Raw genomic sequence first — 24,535 nt, forward strand, 5'->3', positions numbered from 1 at the left:
TGATAAATACTATTTTGAACACAAGCAGAGAAACTGATGGATTATTTCAAACTGTCACCATCTCAAGTGACCCGAATTTGAAATGATTTGACTGATGACTACTCTTCTGTTAAAATAATCAGTGATGGAACCCTGATGAAATGTACTCTAATTTAAGCTGGAATTCAGGAGAGCCCAGAGTAAGTCTGACTCTCTCTCAGTCTGTCTCTACTCTTATTACTGATGTGGCATAAAACTTCATTTTTTTTTTTTACCATCACTATGACAAGAGTCTCCTAGGTCTTCCTGCCTATATTTAGATCACTGCTCATGTTAGCTTCACAGACACAGAAATAAGAAAACTATATATGATCTTTTTGTTTGTTTTTTGAGACGGAGTTTTGCTCTTGTCGCCCAGGTTGGAGTGCAATGGCACGATCTCAGCTCACTGCAACCTCCATTTCCAGAGTTCAAGCGATTCTCCTGCCTCCTGAGTAGCTGGAATTACAAGCGCCCACCAGCACACCCAGATAATTTTCATAATTTTAGTAGAGATGGGGTTTCACCATGTTGGTCAGGCTGGTCTCGAACTCCTAACCTCAGGTGATCTGCCCGCCTCGGCCTCCCAAAGCACTGAGATTACAGGTGTGAGTCACCACGCCTGGCCCAGAAAAGTACATATGGTCTTAACAAAAAAAAAAAAATTAGTATGAGCTCAGCAACATGAAATAATCTTTATATATTATAAAATAAAACACTGAAACAGACAAATGGCTATAAAAATTTTTTAAATTAAAACTTTGATTTTAAAGCATGCCTTCCCATGGGCAGGGACAGGAAGGGAAATTGGAAAATAAAACACAATAGATCTGCATGATTTTACATTTTTATTTCCAAATAAACTCAAAACATTGTTTGTAGGCCAGGTGTAGTTGTTCACAGTTGTAATCCCAGCACTTTGGGAGGCTGAGGGGGGAGGATCACCTGAGCCCAGGACTTTGAGGCCAGCCTGGGTGACATAGTGGGATGTCATCTCACAAAAAATTTAAAAATTAGCTAGGTGTAATGGTGCATGCCTGTAATTCCAGCTACTCTGGAGGCTGAGGCATGAGAATCACCTGAGTCCAGGAACTTAAGGCTTGTCTCTTAAAAAAAAAGTCCGAGCATGGTGGCTCACGCCTGTAATCCCAGCACTTCGGGAGGCTGAGGCAGACAGATCACTTGAGGTCAGGAGTTCAAGACCAGCCTGGCCAACATGGCAAAACCCTGTTTCTACCAAAATACAAAAATTAGCTGGGCATGATGGTGCACGTCTAATCCCAGCTACTTGGGAGGGTGAGGCAGGAGAATCGCTTGAACCTGGAAGGTGGAGGATGTAGTGAGCCGAGATCATGCCACTGCACTCCAGCCTGGGAAACAGAGAGAGATTCCGTCTCAAAAAAAAAAAAACTGTAGAAGAAAAATAAACATAAATCACTTTCCATTGCCAACAAAATAATATATAAATTTCATAGAATCACATTCAAGGCCCTCCATAATCTGCCCAAATTTATTTTTTGACTTCAATTTCCACTACAACTTTCCAAGAAAATAAAAGTCTGGACACACCAGGCTCTTTTTTTTTTTTTTGAAACAGGATCTGGCTCTGTTGCCCAGGTTGCAGGTTGGTGTGCAGTGGCACAATCATGGCTCACTGCAGCCTCTGCCTCCCCAGCTCAAGCAATCCCACCTCAGCTGCCCGAGTAGCTGCGGCTACAATTTTTTTTTATTTTTTGTATAGACAGTGTTTCACCATGTTGCCCAAGCTGGTCTTGAACTCCTGGGCTTAAGTGAGCCATCAGCCTCAGCCTCCCAAAGCGCTGGGATTACAGGCATGAGCCACCAAGCCCAGTCCGCAGCACGCACTTGACATTTCCCCAAAACATGTAGCATTTTCATGATTTTACCTTTTCTCTACTTTCTTTCTTCCGGTAAACTCTGACCTATCGAAACCCTTCTTTTCCATTCATAGCTCAAATGCCGCCTTCTTTGTGAATTCTCCATTTCCCTCTGACAAACTGAATATGTCATCTGCCATACCATGATAGTTTGCTTGTACAGTGGGCCCGCATATCTGTGGATTTCACATCTACAGAATGTGAACCAGGCGTGGTGGCGCACGCCCATAGTCCCAGCTACTGGGGAGTCTGAGGCACAAGAGTCACTTGAACCCAGGAGGCGGAGGTTGCAGTGAGCCAAGATCAGGCCACTGCACTCCAGCTCTGGGCGACAGAGCGAGACTCCATCTCAGAAAAGAAAAAAAATGATAATAATAATTTTTAAAAAAGAACTAAGTGTTTCTTATATGTTTGTCTCCCTGAGCAGACTTCTCTTATTCATTTTTCTACCCTCTCCAGAACTGCTCAAAAGTCCAATGAATAGAATAAAGCAAAAATGATTTTCAAAGACTACTTGTTAAAAAGCATGTTGAGTTGTGTTTGGATTTACATGCTCCCTGCCATCCCTAATTACCCAGTCCAAAAAACTTTTGAGGGTAAAGAAGTAAAATGGGTCAGGCACGGTGGCTCATGCCTGTAATCCCAGCACTTTGGGAGGCCGAGGCAAGCGGATCACCTGAGGTCAGGAGTTTGAGATCACCCTGGCCAACATGGTGAAACCCTGTCTCTGCTAAAAATACAAAAATTATCCGGGGGTGGTGGTGTATGCCTGTACTCCCAGCTACCCGAAGGCTGGGGTAGGAGAATCTCTTGAACCTGGGAGGCGGAGGTTGCAGTGAGCCAAGATTGCGCCACTGCACTCCAGCCTGGGCGACAGAGCGAGACTCATCTCAAAAAAAAAAAACAAAAACAAACAAACAAACAAAAGAAGTAAAATAGTAAAATGATACTTTCCTTTATCCAGTAATATAAACATTAAATTTTCTCAATGTTCTACCAGTCATTCACTTTCACTTAGGAACGAAACCATAAGTTTAGGAACTAATGATTCCTCTAACCAGACTTAACATACTAAAAACTACTTGATGTGGTTTTTTGCAACATTATTATACAATCCACCCTGAGCTCTTTTGAATGCCATTAAATTCTGAACCTAAATAAAGGTGGCACTTAGAATCTAAAGGTTTGAAAAAAGATAGTTCATTAGGCTAAAATAGCACAAGGTGGTCTGACATGAATTTCATTCAGGACTTTGAATACATTAGCACTCTTAATCCTTCCACCTGCTGTAAGTATGCAAAATAACAATTTTTTTTTAAGGAAATGAACTCTGTCATCTTGCTATTAAAAAAAAACTAGAACATTTTATAACTCTGAATTTTCATATTATTAGCAAATATTTGTGGAAAGGTTTATTTTTTCTTACCCTGATAATTCTCTTATAATAAAGGAATAAATCTTATAGTGAAAGTTACCAAAGCTTTGCAGATAGGAGTTGAGAGAGTTTTAGTCACGGATACTTGAATTGTGTATTTATTCTCATAGTTTATTCCTTTCACATGAAAAGAAAATAGTTCTAATGAAAATGCTTGTTTTAACTTTTTTTTTAGTGATAAAACATAATAGTCATACTTTGGGAACATTTACAATATGAAATATATACAGAAATCAATTTACTTATCACAAATCTAATCTATCATATGTTAACAATATTCATAATATAGCTATTTTACAAACAAGAGAAGGCACAATTCAAATATTATACACTCAGCTGGCCAATTATATTCTTTTGTTAATGGATATCAAGCCAGCTATAAAACTATTGAGATAAAAATGTGGTTCTGTAATCACTGAGAAGTGACTGCTTGCTAGTACAGATTCATGGTTTTATTGTTCAAGATTTAAATTAAAATCTTGCAATCTTGCAAGTATTTAATTTTACTATCTAGAAACCTTAACATCCTTTACAATTTCCAAATATAAAATAGAAATGATTCATTTACCTGTATGAGATGTTCCAACATAGCCAACAATTCTAATTCCAAGACTCTGCCCATCTTTTCTCACGAGCTCAACATTGTAAGTTTCAAAAAGAGAACTGTCCTAAAAGGAAAAACCAAATTTAATTATATATGCTTAGTGGCATACCTGTGTGTACATAGTCAATCTGTGCAAGGTTTGTCAAGTATTTTCTTAGCATCTATGGTAGGCAGAATTTTAAGATGGTCCCATGACCTTCAATTCCTGGTGCTACTCCCATATTGATGCCATATTACATGGCAAAATGGAGATTATCCAAGTGGGCCTAATCTCATCACTGTAGTCCTTTAAAGGCAGAGTTTTCTCCTGCTGGTAGCAGAAAGGGAAATGAAAAAGATCTGAATCATTAAGGACTCAACTTGCGGTTTGAAGATGGAGGGAGTCACGTGACAAGGAATGCAGGGGACCTTAAGGAGCCAAAAGAGGTCTCTGGCTGGCAGCCAACAAACAAAAAGGGACCTCAGTTCTACAGTTGCAAGGAACAAGAATCTGCCAACAATCTGAATGAGACTGGGTATGGACTGTCCCCAGGGCATCCAGAAAAGAGCCCAGCCAGGCCCACACCTTGATTTTGGCCTTTGTAAGAAGCTAAGCAGAGGCCAGGTGCAGTGGCTCACACCTTTAATCCCAGCACTTTGGGAGGCTGAGGTGGGTGGATCACCTGATGTCAGGAGTTGGAGACCAGCCTGGCCAGCCTGATGACGGGTTGGAGACAGCAACCCGTCTCTACTAAAAATACAAATATTAGCCAGGCATGGTGGCACATGCCTGTAACCCCAGCTACTCCAGAGGCTGATACGAGAGAATCGCTTGAATCCAGGAGGCAGAGGTTGCAGTGAGCCGAGATCACGCCACTGTACTCTGACCTGGGCAACAGAGCAAGACTCTGTCTCAAAAAAAAAAAAAAAAAAGAAGAAGAAGAAGAAGCTAAGCAGAGAGCCCAGCCAAGCCCACCCTGAATTCTGACCTACAGAACTGTAAACTAACTATGAACTAACAAAGGATATTGTTTTAAACCAGTAAATTTGTTATACAACAATAGAAAGCTAATATAACCACTTAGAAAAAAGGCTATATTTGTATCTGAAAGAACTACGAACATAAAGAAAAATTTAGAAACAAAACGTAAGACTAATTATTGTTCAGTAATATAAAAATATTGACCTAAAACTTATTTTATTTTCTTCTTCTTGTTTTTTTTTGTTTGTTTGTTTTTTGTTTTTTTTTCAGAGACAGGATCTTGCTCTGTCACCCAGGCAGGAGTGCAATGGAGCAATCACAGCTTATTGCAACCTCAAACTCCTGGCCTCAAGCAATCCTCCCCCTTCAGCCTCCCAAGTAGCTGGGACTACAGGTATGAGCTACTGCATCTGGTCCTAAGACTTACTTTCAATACTCGTCTTTTAAACACTTCTGTAAAGGAGTAAGGTGTCTAAATACATAATACTTAGCTTTTAATTCAAAACATTAACATGAGAAAGTAAATAATTGATTGGATCAAGTTTCCACTTATCACATATCTACATTTGTCTCTCACTACAAAGTAGAAGGCTCCAGGGAACTAGAGTAATGGAGTAAAAAGAAAATGTAACCACAATTTGGAGAAACTTTTTTTTTTTTTGAGAGAGAGTCTCACTCTGTCACCCAGGCTGGAGTGCAGTGGCAGGATCTCGGCTCACTGCAGCCTCCACCTCCCGGGTTCAAGTGATTCTCCTGCCTCAGCCTCCTGAGTAGCTGGAATTACAAGTGTGTGCCACCACTCCTGGCTAACCTTTGTATTTTTAGTAGAGTCAGGTTTCACCATGTTGGCCAGGCTGGTCTTGAACTCCTGGCCTCATGTGATCCACCCACCTCAGCCTCCCAAAGTGCTGGGATTACAGGCGTGAGCCACCAAGCCTGGCTGGAGAAACTTTTTAAAGGTTCTGATATTTCAGATAGAAAACTTCCACTCATACAGTTCCAAGTAGAGAAAGGCAACAACTTCCCAGAATACACAGAATGACATATCAGGTGATGATAATCAGTGGCCTTCCACCCTTTTCCACCATAATCATTTCTCTTTCCTTTTGTTTTTGTTTCGGGTTTTTTTTTTTTTTGTCTGTTTGTTTATTTTTATATTTTATTTTATTTATATTTTATTTTATTTTATTTTATTTTATTTTATTTATTTTATTTTATTTTATTTTATTTTATTTTAACAGAGTCTTGCCCTGTTGCCCAGGCTGGAGTGCAGTGGTGCAATCTCAGCTCACTGCAACCTCTGCCTCCTCGGTTGACATGATTCTCCAGCCTCAGCCTCCTGAGTAGCTGGGACTACAGATGTGCGCCACATCTGGCTAATTTTTGTATTTTTAGTAGAGATTGGGTTTTGCCATCTTGGCCAGGCTTGTCTTGAACTCCTGACCTCAGGTGATCCACCCACCTTGGCCTCCCAAAGTGCTGGCATTAGAGGCATAAGCCACCGCATCCGGCCCATTTCTCTTTTCTTTCCTCTTCCTCCTGGACCCTCCCTTCAAAACTTATTTCTGGTCAGGCATGGTGGCTCACGCCTGTAATCCCAGCACTTTGGGAGACCAAGGTGGGCGGATCACCTGAGGTCGGGAGTTCGAGACCAGCCTGACCAACATGGAGAAACGCCATCTCTACTAAAAATACAAAATTAGCCAGGCATGGTGGTGCATGCCTGTAATCCCAGCTACTCAGGAGGCTGAGGCAGGAGAACCGCTTGAATCTGGGAGGTGGAGGTTGCAGTGAGCCGAGATAGTGCCACTGCACTCCAGCCTGGGCAACAAGAGTGAAACTCCATCTCAAAAACAAAACAAAACAAACAAAAAACCTATTTCTTTGCTTTTATTTTATTATGTCTTCATTAAAAGCCCGTGTTGAGATAGTGGGAAGGAGTTTGGAATGGACCAGAAAGATGTGAATTCAAATTCCAGTTTTGCAACTTACTCCCTATAAGGTCTTTAACATGATGTTTGACTTTATTTTCCTCATCTATTAAATGTATAATAAGGCCTATCTGGCAGAATTACTGTGAAGATTTCAGATGACCTGAGCAATTCCAGGTGCTTGATAATTAAAAATAATAACTATTATTATTACATAATTAAAATAATTAGTATAATAAATATTATTGATATCCATTCCCTTTAACCAGCCTGTGGCTACCAGTGATAATTCTCACACATCGGCTAGTGTTTACAGTTTTCCCTCCACCACCTGTTCTCCTCACCAGCCCAATGAAATAGACAAGGCAAGTATTCTTCAATTTATAAATAAGTCACTGACGCTCAGGGAGGCTGAATGACTTAACCCTGAGAAACAGCGAAACAGAAAACCAACATGTCTAATGTCTCCAAATGAGTTTTTTTTTTCCTGTTTCACTAGTGAGCGCGCAACTCACACCAATGTGGTGCTTCAAGTTGAAAGAATTTCTTATCTTACAGTGTGTCACACCCAGGCTTTGGTTTAAGATGAAAGAATGATATGTATACTCACAGAACCAGGGCCCTTGCTGGCTACAGTAGGCAGGGCAACAGGTAAGGCGGCAGGGGCAGGAGGGGTGACTGAAATGTCACCAGCTGGATCTCTAGCAACGAGCATCCTGACTGAATTCCCACAGTTCCTTAGAACTTGTGCAACTTGCTCACTGGTCATTCCCTGCACGTTTGTGCCACCAATCTTCAAGATGTGGTCCCCTGTCTGGAGTCTTCCATCCTTCAATCCAAGAAAAAGACAAAATTATTTTGAGAAATCAATGCTGTAACTTCACTGGTTAATAACAATTCATCAGACTTTCAGCTCTGGCAAAATGGCTGACAAAGAAGCCACCTAAAATGCTGAATAAAATGGAATACTGTTAATAACTGGCTGAAATGGTGAGAGTAAAGGAATTTCATGTAGAACACAAAGGAATGGCTCAAAATGAGAAAAGCAATCAGTATTCTAAAAAAGGCCTTTGCTTGAGGGTATAAGCTCATGCCTAATGGCCTAGAGTTGGGTGTTAATGGCCACGTGTGCAAGGAAGAGGACAGAAAGGCCAGGACCTCAAGAAGGAAAAGTCAGAACAGAAGCCTCCAGCATAAAGCTGGGAACTTCAAAACCAACATCCTCAGTGACATGTTTGAGGAATAGAAAGATGCCAGTGCGGCTATAAGGAAATGAGGAAAAAGAAGAGTAGTCTAAGAGATGGGAGAGTTAATGGAGTCAGACAGTATAGGGCATCTTCTTTGCATGATTGGGAAGAGAAGGCATCGAGCAGAGTTTTGAAACAGAGGAGTGACATTACCTGACTGACTTTAACAACATAATTCAAGCTTCTGTGCTTAAAATAAACTACAGAAGAGGAAACGACAGCAGCAAAGATACGAGTTGGGAGGCCTTAGCAATAATCCACAATAGCTTGGGTGTGGTTCACAGTTGGGGTGTTCAGAAGTGAGATTCTAGATAGATAGATAGATAGATAGATAGATAGATAGATAGATAGATAGTTTTTTGTTTCGTTTTGTTTTGAGTCAGAATCTCACTCTGTCGCCCAGGCTGGAGTGCAATGACGCGATCTCGGCTCACTGCAACCTCCGCCTCCCAGGTTCAAGCAATTCTCCTGCCTCAGCCTCCTGAGTAGCTGGGATTACAGGCGCGCACCACCATGCTTGGCTAATTTTTGTATTTTTAGTAGAGACTGGGTTTCACTATGTCAGGCTGATCTCAAACTCCTGACCTCTTGATCCACCCGCCTCGGCCTCTCAAAGTGCTGGGATTACAGACGTGAGCCACTGTGCCCGGCCAAGATATATTTTTAATAAACTGTCAATAGGATCTGCAGATAGCTCCTATATGGGCTGTGAGGGAGGAAAAAGGAGTCAAAACTCCATTTTTAGCCTGAGCAACTAGAAAGATAGAGTTGCCATGAACTGAGATGAAGACTACAGAGGTACAGATGGGTGAGGTGGAAATCAGGAGTTCAGTTTCAGAGCTGTTGTCTTAGATACCTATTAGACATTCAAGTGGAGGTAACAGGTATACAGCCAGATACACAAATCTGAAGTTCAGTAGAGAAATCCAGACTATGCATTTAAATTTGGGAGCTGAGGAGAGGTAAAACAAACAAACAAAAAAACACCTTGCGGGTCATTGGCACATAGGAGGTATTTAGTCATGATTCTGCCAGCACAGTGGCTCACCCCTGTAATCCCAGCACTTTGGGAGGCCAAGGTGGGTGGATCACTTGAGGCCAGGAGTTGGAGACCAGCCTGGCCAACATGGAGAAACTCCATCTCTACTAAAAATATAAAAATTAGCCAGGTGTGATGGCATACGCCTGTAATCTCAACTACTCGAGAGGCTGAGGCACGCGAATCACTTGAACCTGGGAGGCGGAGGTTGCAGTGAGCAAAGATCACGCCACTGCACTCCAGCTTGGGCGACAGAGCAAGACTCTATCTCACAAAAACAAAATAAATAAATAAATAAGTCAAGATTCCAGATGAGTTGAAAGAAAAGATACATAATGTTATATTTCTTAAGCTAGGTGGTATGTATTATACACTGGTAATTATTGTTTTGCTTTGTTGAGATAGAGACCCACTCTGTTGCCCAGGTTGGTCTTGCAAATAATTATTGTTTTAGTTATCATTTAAAATGTGTACAGGTATTATATACATTCTTTTATATGTATGTATATTTCATACACAGAAGGTAAATAATAATTTATCAAAATGAGTATCTGTTCAAAGTGTTCATCAGTTCCCTTCTTTGAGAAATTTTTGAAACAGCTAATTTTTACAAAATTTTTCCTAAATTTGTTTAGTCATAAATTCTGAATTCACTTTATTATAGTGTATTAAAGATACCACAATCTTAACACAGCTGGCTTTATTTAAACTTATACACGCAGAGCACCTTACAGGTTCAAAATCACTTTCATGTACCATCTCACTTAGAGAAGGACAACTTTCAAATGAGAAAATTGAGATACAAAAAGTTTGACTGACTTGACCAAGGTCACAAAGCTGATAAAAAGGTTGAACCAAAGCTGAATCCAAGTTGCTCACTGAAGACTATTCTCATTCAGTTATTTGCCTTATACTTCAGTATCTCCAGAGTAACATTACTGTAGCAAGTCAATCTCCTACATGCAAAGGCTGCTAGTAGATAGTAAATTTATTGCTTTCCTATTCTCCAAGAAACTGCCTATAACTCTCAAAAGGTTTGAATGCAATGAAGATGAAAAATAGATATCCTGCAACATGGAGAGAAAGCTTGAGAACAGAGCAATGACTATTGGGTTAATCCGGTTCTGAGCTTCAAATTCCTAGTTCCAGGTAGCACCACTGCAAGCTAAAGATGATATTCTGAAGGAAGAAGTTTTTAAAAAAACTCTTAGACTGAGAAGTCTATTCTCCATCCTTCCTTTTCTCCACTTTTACAGGAACCTAAATGAAGGAATGCTTTAGATTGAAATAATACGTACAAAGCTCTGTGCTTTGTTGTAAATGCTGCAGAAGCCACTAGAAGGGACTGGAAGTGTAGACAAGTGGTGCAGCGGAAATGCAATGTAATTCAGAAACATCTGGAAAGACTTAGAAAACAGAAACAGAGGCAAGGAGGACATTGTTATGAAAAAAGGAATGAAGAATTGCTGGATTTCTACTTTAATAGTGATAATCTGATATTCTGTTTTCATGCATGCAACAGACTTGAAACAAAATAAGCAACTACTTAAGAGAAAGTCAGTGGTCCTGATGAAAAATAAGGGTAAAGTTGCCTCTGTAAATCAAACTATTCTTCAACAGAATTATGCACTGATCAAAAAATTAAAAAATATATATGTCTAATAAGTGTTTTCATACTTGGCTTGGCCAAAGAAGGGCATTTTATCATAAAGTATATTTTTAGTCACTTCCAAGGCATTATTTTTCTTCTATTTTACTTCAACTCTTAATTTAAAATGATGTCTATAATTTGCATCTGTCACTGAAAGTCAAACATTTTCTTCCTACAGAAAAGCAGGTGTTCTGAAGAATTCGTAAGTACAAAAATAGTCATTAGTGAGATTGATAGAAAGATACCAAAATGACAGCTACCTTGTCTAAGTCCAGCAGCCACAGTCTGCATTTTATTGATATTTTCTGATCAACATTCTCCTTCCATAACCTGTCTTCTGTGTGAGAAAACTAAAAGGCATAAAGTCCCTTTTGCTCTTTAACAGAAATCATCAATCAATGAAAACCAATAAATAGCTATGCCAAGATTCAAGTACATAGCATGCTAATCAAACATTCACATATAAAAGTTTTATTAATCCATAGATTCTTTCAAAAGAGAAAAAAATTACGCATATTGGCAAAGATAGTGTGAAAGGCAGAAAAATTAAAACAGCTGAAGCAACAGGGTATCACACACTTACAGTGAATGTACACCTGTAATCCCAGCACTTTGGAAGGCCGAGGCGGGCAGATCACCTGAGGTCAGGAGTTTTTGTTTTTGTTTTTGTTTGAGACGGAGTCTCACTCTGTCGCCAAACCAGCCTGGCCAACATGGTGAAACCCCATATCTACTAAAAACGCAAAAATTAGCTGGGCATGGTGGTGAGCGCCTGTGATCCCAGCTACATGGGAGACTGAGGCACAAGACTTATACCTGGGAGGTGGAGGATGCAGTGAGCCAAAATCATACCACTGCACTCCAGCCTGAGCAACAGAGCAAGACCCTGTCTCAGAAAAAAAAAAAAAAAAAAAAAGTAGCAACTTTAGGCTAAAAAAAAACTCACATTACTTTGCATTTTAACTTCTCTGATACGCTGTTGTGGATGATAATTAAAAAAAAAAAATTTAAACCTATAGGAATTCAGATATGAGCTACAAAAGAAGAAATCAAATTTGTTTCTTCAAAAACTAAAAAATGAATCCAGGTACCGTGGCTCATGCCTGTAATCCCAGCACTTTGGGAGGACTGCTTGAAGTCAGGAGTTGGAGGCTGCAGTGAGCTAGGATTGCACCACTGCACTCTAGCCTAAGTGACAGAGCAAGACTCTGTCTCTATTTAAAAAAAAAAAAAAAAGGAAAAAAAAAGGCACCAAATACTTCCAAAACTCAGAAAATGAAATCATAACTATGTTTGATTCCAGGCCAGTTTTATTATTGGTCTTCGATCAAAAGGCAACATGCCATTGATAGAAAAGGGTAACTTTACAAAATAAAATACACTCTTTCCCTAAAGGAATTAAAGAAACTATCATATCCTACTCAAATTCCCAGAGCACTCATTAACTGATTTTTAAATATAAAGAAAATATCTGTTCATATAATCACTCGAAGCAAAATTGCTTGGGACTAACCAACCATTTAGTGACCTCAAGCTGGGCCTTCCTTACTCTACACTGAAAGTCTCTCAAAGTTCACATCCACCCTCAAACCCTTGCTTGGTTCCATTCCTTCCTAGTATTAGGTTACTGGGTAGTCAGTAGACTCATATTATAACTGCTTCATACCAAAATGTCAATAATTTATGACAACCTTTAAATAGGCTGTGTTCTGAAGACAACGAGGTATTCCGGTATACCTGACTGCCCTAGAACTTCCCCAGACCACATGAAAGAGGTTTCTGCACTTCAAGGGTTTTACACTGCCCGTTATCAATGTCACACAAAACAAAACAAAAAGTACCTCCCCAAAAAATGTTTAACTCTTGCCACAACTGATAAAATGTTCTCAAGGTGAGTGTTTCAAGCACTGTGAATTTTGGAGAGGCTCTGAGGCTTACAGGGAGATATGCCTTTTAGCTACCCTTTTAATATCATATAATTTCTCTATCCATGGAATTGGCCCGATTATATTAACTGATTGGACATTGTAACTAGATCTCAACAAATGTTTCTTAAAAGATTCCTATAAATCAATTTTTTTAAGTAAATAAATGCCATTTTCTACTTCATTTCTTTTACATCATTAGCAGCAGGACACAACAGAAAGACAAGTAAGGGCTTTGGAGTCAGATGCACTCAAGTTCAAATCTTAGCTCTACTTTGGACAAAGTGTATGGCCAAAGGTCAGTTGTTTATCCTCCCTAAGTCTCAGATCCTTCTTAAGCAAAATGAGAACACATTTCTCTCTCAGTGGGTTACAAGCATTTTGGGAACTAAGAGGCATTGTGCTAAGCATGTTACACTGATTAACATTGAATTTTCACACAGCCTTTTATTTAAGGCAAGCAAAATTATCTCCTGACAAAAAATAAAAAAAAAAAGTGTTAACGGCAGACTACTTTCCTTGGAAAGGCCTTCTCACAAGGTTAGCCCTTGGCTAACACCTGGGAGCTTAGATTCTGTGAGGGTTCTCACCATTCCCTGGTAAAAATGGCTCTAGGTGCCTAAAGTGTAGTCTCTGCTGAACACTTGCATTCTTCTGCAAGTCTAGGACTTCGGTATATGCTACACAGTGTGTGCCTATGTGACCAGCATCCAGTAACAACCCTGTGCAGAGTCTCTGATGGGCTTCCATGGCAGACATGTCAGATGTGTGGTCATAATTCACCACTGGAAGACTTAAGTGTGTCCTATATGACTCCATGGGGAGAGGACTTGTGGAAGCTTGTGCCTGGTTTCCTCCAGTCTCCACCTCATGCACCTTTTCCATGTTGATTTTGCTTTGTATTCTTTCACTGTAATAAATATAGCTGTGGGTGTAACTGTATGCTGAGTCCTATGAATCCTCCTAGCAAGTCATCAAATCTGGTGGTCTTGGGGACCATTTTAGAAACATAGAATTAAGCCAAGAAGTCAATTGCCCAGGGTGAGAGGTGGATCCAGAATTCAAGTCTTCATCTGTCTGATTCTAAAGCTCACACACTATAATCCTATGCTCTTTCCTTTCAGAGGCTAATTTGGATGTAGTTGTGCTGAGAAGAATTTCTCCAAAGGTAGATAATAGGGAAGGCATATACCACATCTTGTGCCATAGCCTAGGGCCTGAGGGTGCTGCAGCTTAAGTCATTTCATGAGTTATAGCAAGCATAACATTGACTGGTAATAAGCAACAAATGGGGCCAGGCTGAGGAAGGAGATAAGTTGGTTATAGCAAGAAGGCTGAAGAGATTTTATCTGCCATCAGCTGACATGAGAGGAAAGGAGAAGTGAATACTGCTCTGTCCCCTACGGCTAGGCCTTACCATATGCTCTAGAAGAGACAATAGCTCTGTTGTTCCTAGAGCTGGCTACTCCCTGTTGATGGATGTGAACAATTGTGCACAGGTGTATATCAGGAAAAGGAAAACACTAGGATTAACTTTGGATAAATTCAAACAACAACGCTCAGACTTCAGAATCAAACAGATATGGGCTCAGTCCTGACTTTGTGGCTCACCTAGCTGCTGTAACCTTGGACAATTTCTTAATGGTTTCCATATCTATAATTTGGGAATAAAACTTCTAAGAGTGTTTTGAAGGTTACATGAGAATAATGTACATTAAGCAGATAACAATGTCTAGCATAAGTACTTGCTTCTCTTTGAGCACTTATGACCCTATGACAAGCATACCCTCTACCTCCTCTTTGATGATCTGAAATAGTGAGGATCCCTTCCAGTAAAGGGTGAAAATCAGACCTGGGCTTTTTCCAACAATGCCTTAATGGGATTAATCTGGGAAACTCTGCACATCTTATTCTTGTGAAAATTCATAAAGCATGTTAGTACTTTAAAAGCTCAGAAAGTTCTTACAGTAAAGAAACCTATTGGATTTTGTTTAAATTTACTTGACCCTTTGTTGTTCACAATAACCACTCCACTTTGCATTTTGGAAAAAAAAATGCCACTCCAACAAACAAACCTATTAAAATTGCTAAGGCAGAGGCAGGAGGAGGGAGGGAATACAAAGAAAGGCATCCCAAAATTTTCTGCAATATTTTATTATTTCCAGATTATAAAATTTTTAAGAATCCTTAAAGAATATTGTGTTGTGCCACAGATGTGTGTGGTTTTTGTTTGTTTGTTTTGAGAAAGTCTTGCTCTGTCGCCCAGGCTGGAGTGCTGTGGCATGATCTTGGCTCACTGCAACCTCTGCCTCCCAGGTTCAAGCAATTCTCGTGCCTCAGCCTCCTGAGTAGCTGGGATTATGGGCATGCACCTCCACACCTGGCTAATTTTTTGTATTTTTAGTAGAGATGGGGTTTCACCATGTTGGCCAGGCTGGTCTTGAACTCCTGACCTCAAGTGATCCACCCGGCTCGGCCTCCCAAAGTGTTGCGATTACAGGCATGAGCCACTGCACCCAGCCACAGATGTGTTTTAAAGGTCTATAAAATGAACATTCTCAAACATTCTGGTCTCAGAACTTGCTACAGTTTGGATGTTTGTCCCCCTCAAACCTCATGTTGAAATCTCATCCCCATTGTTGGAGGTGGGGCCCAATGGGAGGTGTTTGGGTCATGGGGGTGAATCCCTCATGAATGGCTTGGTGCAGTGAGTTCTTGCTCTGAGTTCTCTGCAGTGAGTTTACTTAGTGCAGTGAGTTCTCACTCTGATTGTTAAAAAGAGAGTTGCCCCCCACCCACCACTTCCTCGCTGCCCACGTGATCTCTGCACACACTGGCTCTCCTTCACCTTCCACCATGGAAGCAGCCTGAGGTTTTCCCCAGATGCCCAATTTTCCAGCCAGCAGAACTGTAAGCTAAATAAACCTATTTTAAATTACCCATCCTCAGATATTTCCTTATAGCAACACTAAATGGATAAAGACAGAACTCCTTTACATTCTTAAAAATTATTAAGGATGGAGAGACAGGAATTACAAAGTAGTACAGGAATCTGCTGGGGGTAATGAACACGCTCATTATCTTGATTGTGGTAATGGATGGTATAACAGTTAAATTACATGTGTCATCTTAGCTGGGATGTGGTGCTGACTGTTTTGATCAAACACTAATCTAGATGTTGCTGCAAAGGCATTTTGTAAATGTGATTAGCATATACACGCAGTTGATTTTAAGTAAAGGAAGATTACCCTCAATGATGTAGGTGAGCCTCATCCAATCAGTTGAAGAATTCACAAGCAAAAACTGAGATTTCCTAGAGAAGAAATTCTGCCTCAAGAATGTAACAGAGCTTCCTGAGACATTCTGCCAGCCTGCCCTATAGATCTCAAACACAAGACTACGACATCAACTCTTGTCTGGGTTTCCAGCCTCCTGGCCTTCCCTACAAATTTTGGACTTGCCAGCCCCCACCATGGCATGAGCCAATTTTTTAAAATAATATCTTTTTTAAAATAATCACACACATATCATATCCTATTGGTTCTGTTTCTCTGGAGAAATCTGGTAAAAATGAATTCACAAATGTATACATATGCAAAAATTGGTACTGAGGAATTTTTAAAATATTTAATATTTAATGTTAATTTTTATCAATATTTATGTATATTAATGTCTATATATTTTTAAAAGAGCTATATTTTCCAAAACAAAAAATATTGGCCAGGCGTGATGGCTTACACCTGTAATCCTAGCACTTTGGGAGGCCGAGGCAGGTGGATCAGGAGGTCAGGAGTTCGAAACCAGCCTGGCCAACATAGTGAAACCCCATCTCTACTAAAAATGCAAAAATTAGCCAGGCATGGTGGCACATGCCTGTAGTCCCAGCTATTCAGGAGCCTGAGGTAGGAGAATCGCTTGAACCTGGGAGGCAGAGGTTGTGGTGAGCCAAGATTGCACCACTGCACTCCAGCCTGGGCAACAGAGCAAGACTCCATCTCTCTCTCTATATATATATTAGTAAGAGTGGGACTGTTTAATATTTTTACAAATCTCTTTAATATCTGGCTTAAAAGAAAACAGCTGGACTCATCTGCTTCTGCATTCAATATGTTACAATATACTGTTTCGGATGAAGTATATGAATAATATCTGGCCTCAATCAGATATATAGTTGGAAAGGGGAGGGGTATTATAATAGTCCTTTCAGCCTATTCTTTGATAACACATCAAAACTTGGCAAGTGGTGGTTTCTTATACAGTTACAATGTAGAATCTGGAACCATATCAACAAACTTTCAGACACTATTTTATTAAAATCCACTGATCTATCTTGATTTTCGAAAGGATCTTTTAGCTACATATTATTTTGTCATATCACATATTGGTCTTCAGAAAATATTGAGGCTGGGTATGGCGGCTCACACCTATAATCCCAGCACTTTGGAAGGCCTAAGCAGGAAGATCGCTTCAAGCCAGGAGTTCGAGACCAGCCTTGGAAACAAAGCGAGACTGTCTCTACAAAAAATAAAAATAAGGCCGGGCGGGTGCAATGGCTTACACCTGTAATTCCAGCACTTTGGGAGGCCAAGGTGGGAGGATCACTTGAGCTCAGGAATTTGAAATCTGCCTGGGCAACATGGTGAAACCCCGTCTCTACAAAAAATACAAAAATTAGCCAGGCATGGTGGCCTGTGTCTGTAGTCTCAGCTACTCCAGAAGCTGAGGTGGGGGGATCACTTGAGCCCCAGAGGCAGAGGCTGCAGTCAGCCAAGATCGCACCACTGCACTCCAGCCTGGGTGACAGAGTGAGACCCTGTCTCAAAAAAATAAAAATAAAAATAAATTAGGCTAGCATGGTGGTACATGCCTGTAGTACCAACTACTCGGGAGACTGAGGTAGGATGACTGCTTGAGCCTGGGAGGTCAAGGCTACAGTGAGATGGGATCACGCCACTGCACTCTAGCCTAGGCAACAGAGCAAGACTATGCTCAAAAAAAAAGAAAAGAAAAAAGGAAGAAAAGAAAATATCGATTCACAGTTATGCAGACCTTCCAAATACTGACGTATTTCATCATATAATATCAAGACAATCATATTGGTTAATATCAATCAACAATCTAATCAGAAATGCCTTTCTTTTCTTTTCTTTTTATTTTTTTTCTTGAGACAGGGTCTTACTCTGTCGCCCAGGCTGGATGGAGTTCAGTGCCACAATCTCGGCTCAAAGCAGCCTCCATCTCCTCCCACCTCAGCCTCCCAAGTAGCACCATGCCCAGCTAACTTTTGTGTCTTTTGTAGAGACAGGGTTTTGCCATATTGCACAGGCTGGTATCGAACTCCTGGGCTCAAGAGATCCTCCCACCTTGGCTTCCCAAAGTGCTGGGATTACAGGCATGAGTCACCATGCCCAGCCTTAGGAAAGCTTTTAAATATTAGGGAAATGTCACGCTTATGGTAAAATACAAATTTTCCAAAATTCTAATTTTTGCTTAAGCTCAAATTTTATTGTTGCTAACAAACAGTGTCAGTTGTTTTCCTTGAAATAACAGGCTCACATCATCCATTCTCAAGAAAACACCTTCCAAATACCCAAGTCTGGATAAACATAATTTTTCTGCAGTTATTTTTATAAAAATAAAAATGTGTTCCACATAAAAAAGTAGCAGATTTGGCTGGGCACGGTGGCTCACGCCTGTAATCCCAGCACTTTGGGAGGCTGGGGCGGGCAGATCATGAGGTCAGGAGATCGAGACCATCCTGGCTAACACGGTGAAACCCCGTCTTTACTAAAAATACAAAAAATTAGCTGGGCATGGTGGCAGGCACCTGTAATCCCACCTACTCGGGAGGCTGAGGCAGGAGAATGGCATGAACCTGGGAGGTGGAGCTTGCAGTGAGCTGAGATCACACCACTGCCCTCCAGCCTAGGCAACACAGCGAGACTCCATCTCAAAAAAAAGAAAAAAAAAAGGAGCAGATTCATCTTGCAAATGACTTTCCTTAAGACAACCATCATACTTCAGTACATAGCAAGAATGCTACGTGGTACTTCCCATTTTGACAATATTCAAAAGACATGCATTAAATGGTCAAAATTTACTAAAATTAATCATTTTACTGCATCTTAAAAATCTTCAAGTAAAATGGCATTTTTTTTCTTTTTTGTTGCAAGCACATGGCAGAAAATAATGCAATGATTACTATAACAGTTTGTGGCCACTGCCTTGTTTTGCACCAAGGCACCAGCAGTTTTAGCCTGCAGCTGCTTTTGTATCATCAGTACAAATGTTAGCAGGGTGAAAGGGATAATAACATTGTGGTATTATTGTAAAAGCTGTTTGGATCTCATACACCACCTGCAAGGCTCTCAGAGCCCTCCAGAGGCCCACAGACCAAACTTTGACAACTGCTGTTCTAAATAAATACTCCTAGGAGCTGAAATGATGATAGGAACATCAGTGGCTCCACAAGCTGCATAAGGTGAAGCAATCATGATCAGAAATGAAGAGCCAAGGAACTTGCCTTGAAGCTGCATTTGCATGGCAAGTTCATTTTTACTTATGTATGTCTATCAGAAGGGATAAATTTATATGTAACTGGGCAATAATCAGTGAAATTTTACATATCATTCTGATTATGGGAATAACTAAAGTTATTTCTGATTTATCACGCCTATTCTATATAATATGGGCTTATTATTAAGTGGCTTCAGAGTCAAATTTCTAAACTAATTTCTAAAAACTAAATGTAGCAATTAACATTTCTTCAATATAAAATTAAGCAGAAACAGTTGTTAATTTTTTTAATAGCCCACTTTCAGTTTAAACACTGCTAAACAATGAAAGGTAGTCATTTAACTTATAAGACCATAAATTTTAATTCAAGTGAAATTTACCATGTATAATATTGGGACAAATGTTTATAATCACTGTATCTTCTGATTTTAACATTTAGGTCATTGAAAGACACACTAGAGGAGAATAATACAGATGTTCAAAATGCAATATTCATTAACAACGCTTTTCAATAAAAAAAATTGTCCTCTGATGTAATCATGAAGCCTGTCAATTATAAGCAAAACAAACCCCAAAAATGTTGATTTAGGAACTGTTGAAAATAAGACTGAGTGTATACTAATAATACTTACAGAATAAATCATTTTTAAGCTATACTTAAATTCTAGTTATTAAGTCATATATCCTGGTAACTCACGTTGTAAAATTACATTTCAATTCATACAACTTAAATTTTATAAAACCAAAATGATAACAAGGAAGGTTGACTTACTCGATCTGCTAATCCTCCAGGAACTATAGTCCTCACAACCACGCCACTTGTTTTTCCTCCAACTATTCCAAAACCTAGTCCGGAGCCATCATTAATGAGCTCAACCTCTTCAACATGGCCCCAACAAACCTACAAATTAATGGCAAATAAGACTCGCAGTATCAGTAATACACACAGGTTCTTAGCTTTCCAATACAATCATTACCAAAGTAACAGATGTGCAACAAATTGAACATTCATACAATTAATCAAGGCAATGTTCTACAGGCTAAGATATACAGACAGAGATAATCATATGGTCCCTGACCGTAGGGATCTTATAATCCAGTAGAGAGAAACTAAAACACAAATAATTAAAATACGAGGCAGAATATTGCATCATAAGGCACTAGCCCTAAGAGCACAGGAAACATTTCTCATTCCTTACTCTACGCCGGATATCCAGCACAGTGCCCAGCACATAGTAGGGACCAGTAAATACGTGTCTGCTTGAAAGAGAATCACAAAATATTATAAAGATTTTTTACAGGGAGGGGAGCATATGAAGTCAAAACCAATGAAGAATTACAGAAAACTTCAAGGAAAAGGGGCATTTAAGTTGCACTACAAAGGAAGACATTCAAGCAAAAAGAAAATATAAGGGCAAAGCTAGGCCAGATAACACAATGGATGAAAGATACGGTCAAAGGTTGGATTTAACTGGGTAATCAAGTGGAAATAGTTAAAGGTTTAGAAGAGAAATGACAGGACCAAAGTAGTGGTTTAAGCAAATTCATCTGTGAAGAATCTAATGGTGGTAGGACACAAAGTGGAGAGACTAATTTAGGAGACTCTTATGAGGGAGAGGACAGGTAGGCCCCAGTGAAGATATCAGCAATAGGACTATACAAATCAGACTAAAAGACATAAGCGTTTCCCCTCTAACTAGCAGGTTTCTATGAGAAATGTGCATTACTTCACATAATCCAACTGCAGAACAATATCCTCCCTCTCAAGATCATTAGGGCATACTCATTACTTAGTTTTTCTTTCTTTCTTTCCTTTTGAGACAAGGTCTCACTCTGTTACCCAAGTTAGAGTGCAGTGCATGATCAGAGCTCATGTCAGCCTCAAACTCCTGGGATCAGCCTCATCCTCCAGCCTCAGGCTCCCAAATAGCTGGGACTACAGGCGTGTACCACCACGCCCAGCTAATTTTTTTTTTTTTTTTTTGAGATGGAGTCTTGCTCTATCGCCCAGGCTGGAGTGCAGTGGTGTGATCTCAGCTCACTGCAAGCTCCACCTCCCGGTTTCATACCATTCTCCTGCCTCAGCCTCCCGAGTAGCTGGGACTACAGGTGCCCGCCACCACGCCCAGCTAATTTTTTGTATTTTTAGTAGAGACGGGGTTTCACCGTGTTAGCCAGGATGGTCTCAATCTCCTGACCTCATGATCCGCCTGTCTTGGCCTCCCAAAGTCCTGGGACTACAGGCGTGAGCCAAAGTGCCTGGCCATGCCCAGCTAATTTTTTTATCCTTTGTAGAGATGGGGTTTTTTTTTTTGTTTTTTTTTTTTTTGAGACAGAGTCTCACTCTGTCACCCAGACAGGAGTGCAGTGGCATAATCTTAGCTCACTGCAACCTCCGCCTGCCAGGTTCAACCAATTCTCCTGCCTCAGCCTCCCAACCAGCTGGGATTACAAGCATGAGCCACCATGCTCGGCTAGTTTTTGTATTTTTAGTAGAGACAGGGTTTCATCATGTTGACCAGGCTGGTCTCGAACTCCTGACCTCAGGTGATCCACCCACCTCGGCCTCCCAAAGTGCTGGGATTACAGGCACGAGCCACTGTGCCTGGCCATAGAGGTGGGGTTTGACTATGTTCCCCAGGCTGGTCTCAAACTCCTGGCCTCAAACGACCCTCCTACTTAGGCCTCCCAAAGTGCTGGGATTACAGGTGTGAGCCACCATACCCATACAGTTTTTCCATTATGCTAAATTGCGAAGTTACTATGTAGTCTTAAATAAAAAGCATTATTGGAGGGCCGGGTGCAGTAACTCAAGCCTGTAATCCCAGTACTTTTGGAAGCCGAGGTGGGCAGATCATGAGGTCAGGAGTTCGAGACTAGCCTGGCCAACATGGTGAAACCCCATCTCCAATAAAAGTACAAAAAAATTAGCTGGGTGTGTTGGCACGTGCCTGTAAATCCCAGCTACTTAGGAGGCTGAGGCAGGAGAATCACTTGAACCCAGGAGGTGGAGGTTGCAGTGAGCTGAGATCACACCCTGCACTCCAGCTTGGCTGACAAAGCAAGACTCCATCTCAAAAAAAAAAAAAAAAAAAAAAAAGCAATATTGGGATTGTTTAATAAATTCATGTCTAGAACATCTACTATATGGGAAACAATAATGTTTGCTAAAATAATATGCCTAACAATACCAGCTGATAGCAGCCAATATTCAGAGAACGTATATGCAGCAACAGGCACAGTGCTTAGTTCTTCACATGCCTTCTCATTCAAGCCTCACAACATCTCTGAGAACTAGACATCATACCTTCAAAGGAAGGTATGAGGTAAAGGAATCTGACTGGTGTGACATCACTAGGATATGGGAGAAATGGACTTGAATGCATCCAAGCCTGACTCCAAAGCCCTTGTTCTTTATACGTTAAACAATTCCTCACTGTATTCACTGTATTTATTATGTAAATTATGCTGTATAAATATTGCTGATTACAACAGGGAAAATGCCTATACATTAATTTTTGTTGTGACCTTGTATTGTACCGAGACAGTCTTATTTTTTCTTTTGTCCCAATGAAAAAAAATTAAATAAATCAGCTAGCACTTAGTGTTATAAGAAAATAAGATTTATTAGCCTGTATTCTGACGATGCAAGCCAAAATCTGTAAAACGTTAACAAGCAAGTTCAAGGGTTCCCAAAAGAGACATATACTTTTATTCTTTCAAATTGTTCAGTATGTATCTTTACATGAAAAAAAGCCTGCTATAATTTTGCAATATCAATAATCTGGTCATAAATCCCCTTATAATTTTCAAAAATAATATTTTTCAAATAATCAAATCTTAAACACTCAACAGTAAATCTCTAATAAAAACTCTCAATTAATTGGCTACATCACCAAGGAATACAAGACTCTCCATCACTAAATAAATTACACCTAATACTTCAATTTGGCCTCCATATTAAATAATAATCTTAAAGAGACCCACAGGACATTGAAAAGACAAAAAAAAAAAAAGACCTTCATGAAACATCTTGTTTAAATATGCTAATGCTGCATTCAGAGATATGATCATCTTTTTTAACTATGAAAAGTAAAATGGGCCAGGCACAGTGGCTCATGCCTGTAATCCTAGCACTTTGAGAGGCCAAGGCAGGTGGATCACCTGAGGGCAGGAGTTCGAGACCAGCCTGGCCAACATGATGAAACCCTGTCTCTACTAAAAATACAAAAGAAATAGCCAAGTGTGATGGTGGGCGCCTGTAGTCCCAGCTACTCAGGAGGCTGAGGCAGGAGAATCACTTGATTCCAAGAGGTGGAGGTTGCAGTGAGCCAAGATCTGGCCACTGCACTCCAGCCTGGGCAACAAGAGCGAAACTCCATCTCAAAAAAAAAAAGAAAAGTAAAGTAAAATGACACCTTCTAAATGTCTTTACACTTCTTACAATCAATGGCATTATTCAAAATTAAGTATTTTTTCAAATTTGCAACTCACTGTTTCAGGCAGAGTTGTATCAATTAGGCTGCTAGAAGTACTGCTTTTTGTGTGGACTGGTTCCCTGGCCACAATCAGTCGCAAAGATCCAGTGGTTTGTTGTAATAATGCAATTGCTTGCTGATGGGAAATGTTCTGATCCAATGGCGTGTGATTAATGGCCAATATTTGATCATTTTCCTTTAATCTTTGATCCCTTAATCATGTAAGAAAAGAAATTTTTTAAGTGATCTAATAACCTGATTTTTAAAAATCTATTATTCAAGTTAAGCAGTTTGTTACCTATGGTACTACTTTACTTAGTACATTTATCAAATTAATTATTTAATTATATAACAGAGCTCTTCAGAGTGTTTTTCACAAAAGTTATCAACTAATTACCTAATTTGGTAGTGCATCCTTAAACACATGGACACACTTTAAAAGCCATCTGCCTAGAAAAATAAACAAAAACAATTGATAGGACCCCACTGCCAAGGTTTTGCAAGTACCGACACTGCCTCCATTACTGCATGAACCCAAACCTCCCGAACCCCTTCCAATCTGATCTCTACCCATACCACACTGGGGTAACAATATTCTCAACTACACCAATAACCTCCTCTCACCCCATCTTCACTGTCTACTTGTCCAATATTTATCAATAGAGGCCAAACCCTCCTTGAAAATTCATAGAGATTATTTCCAAATTTATATCTGAGCTTTTTTTTTTTTTTTTTTTAAGGCATGGTCTCACTCCTATTTGCCCAGGCTGGAGTGCAATGGTACAATCACAGCTCACTGCAGCCTCAGCCTCCCAGGCTCAGGAGATTCTCC

General features: G+C 40.1%; 1 protein-coding gene across 7 annotated transcripts in view; it reads right to left on the reverse strand.

Annotated features, from left to right (window-relative positions):
- The window catches only part of PATJ (PATJ crumbs cell polarity complex component), a 436,090-nt gene that overhangs the window by 370,963 nt on the left and 40,592 nt on the right, over nt 1-24,535 (reverse strand). For all 7 annotated transcript variants that reach the window (XM_054533770.2, XM_054533763.2, XM_054533772.2 and 4 more), the window contains 4 exons: nt 23,720-23,915; nt 19,998-20,126; nt 7,458-7,676; nt 3,920-4,019 (listed from right to left, as the gene is read on the reverse strand). In XM_054533770.2, the coding sequence (XP_054389745.1) occupies nt 3,920-4,019; nt 7,458-7,676; nt 19,998-20,126; nt 23,720-23,915 (644 nt within the window). The remainder of the gene's footprint in view (nt 1-3,919; nt 4,020-7,457; nt 7,677-19,997; nt 20,127-23,719; nt 23,916-24,535) is intronic.

The sequence above is a fragment of the Pongo abelii genome, chromosome 1 (genome assembly GCF_028885655.2).
Source record: "Pongo abelii isolate AG06213 chromosome 1, NHGRI_mPonAbe1-v2.0_pri, whole genome shotgun sequence".
Taxonomy (NCBI): Eukaryota; Metazoa; Chordata; class Mammalia; order Primates; family Hominidae; genus Pongo; species Pongo abelii.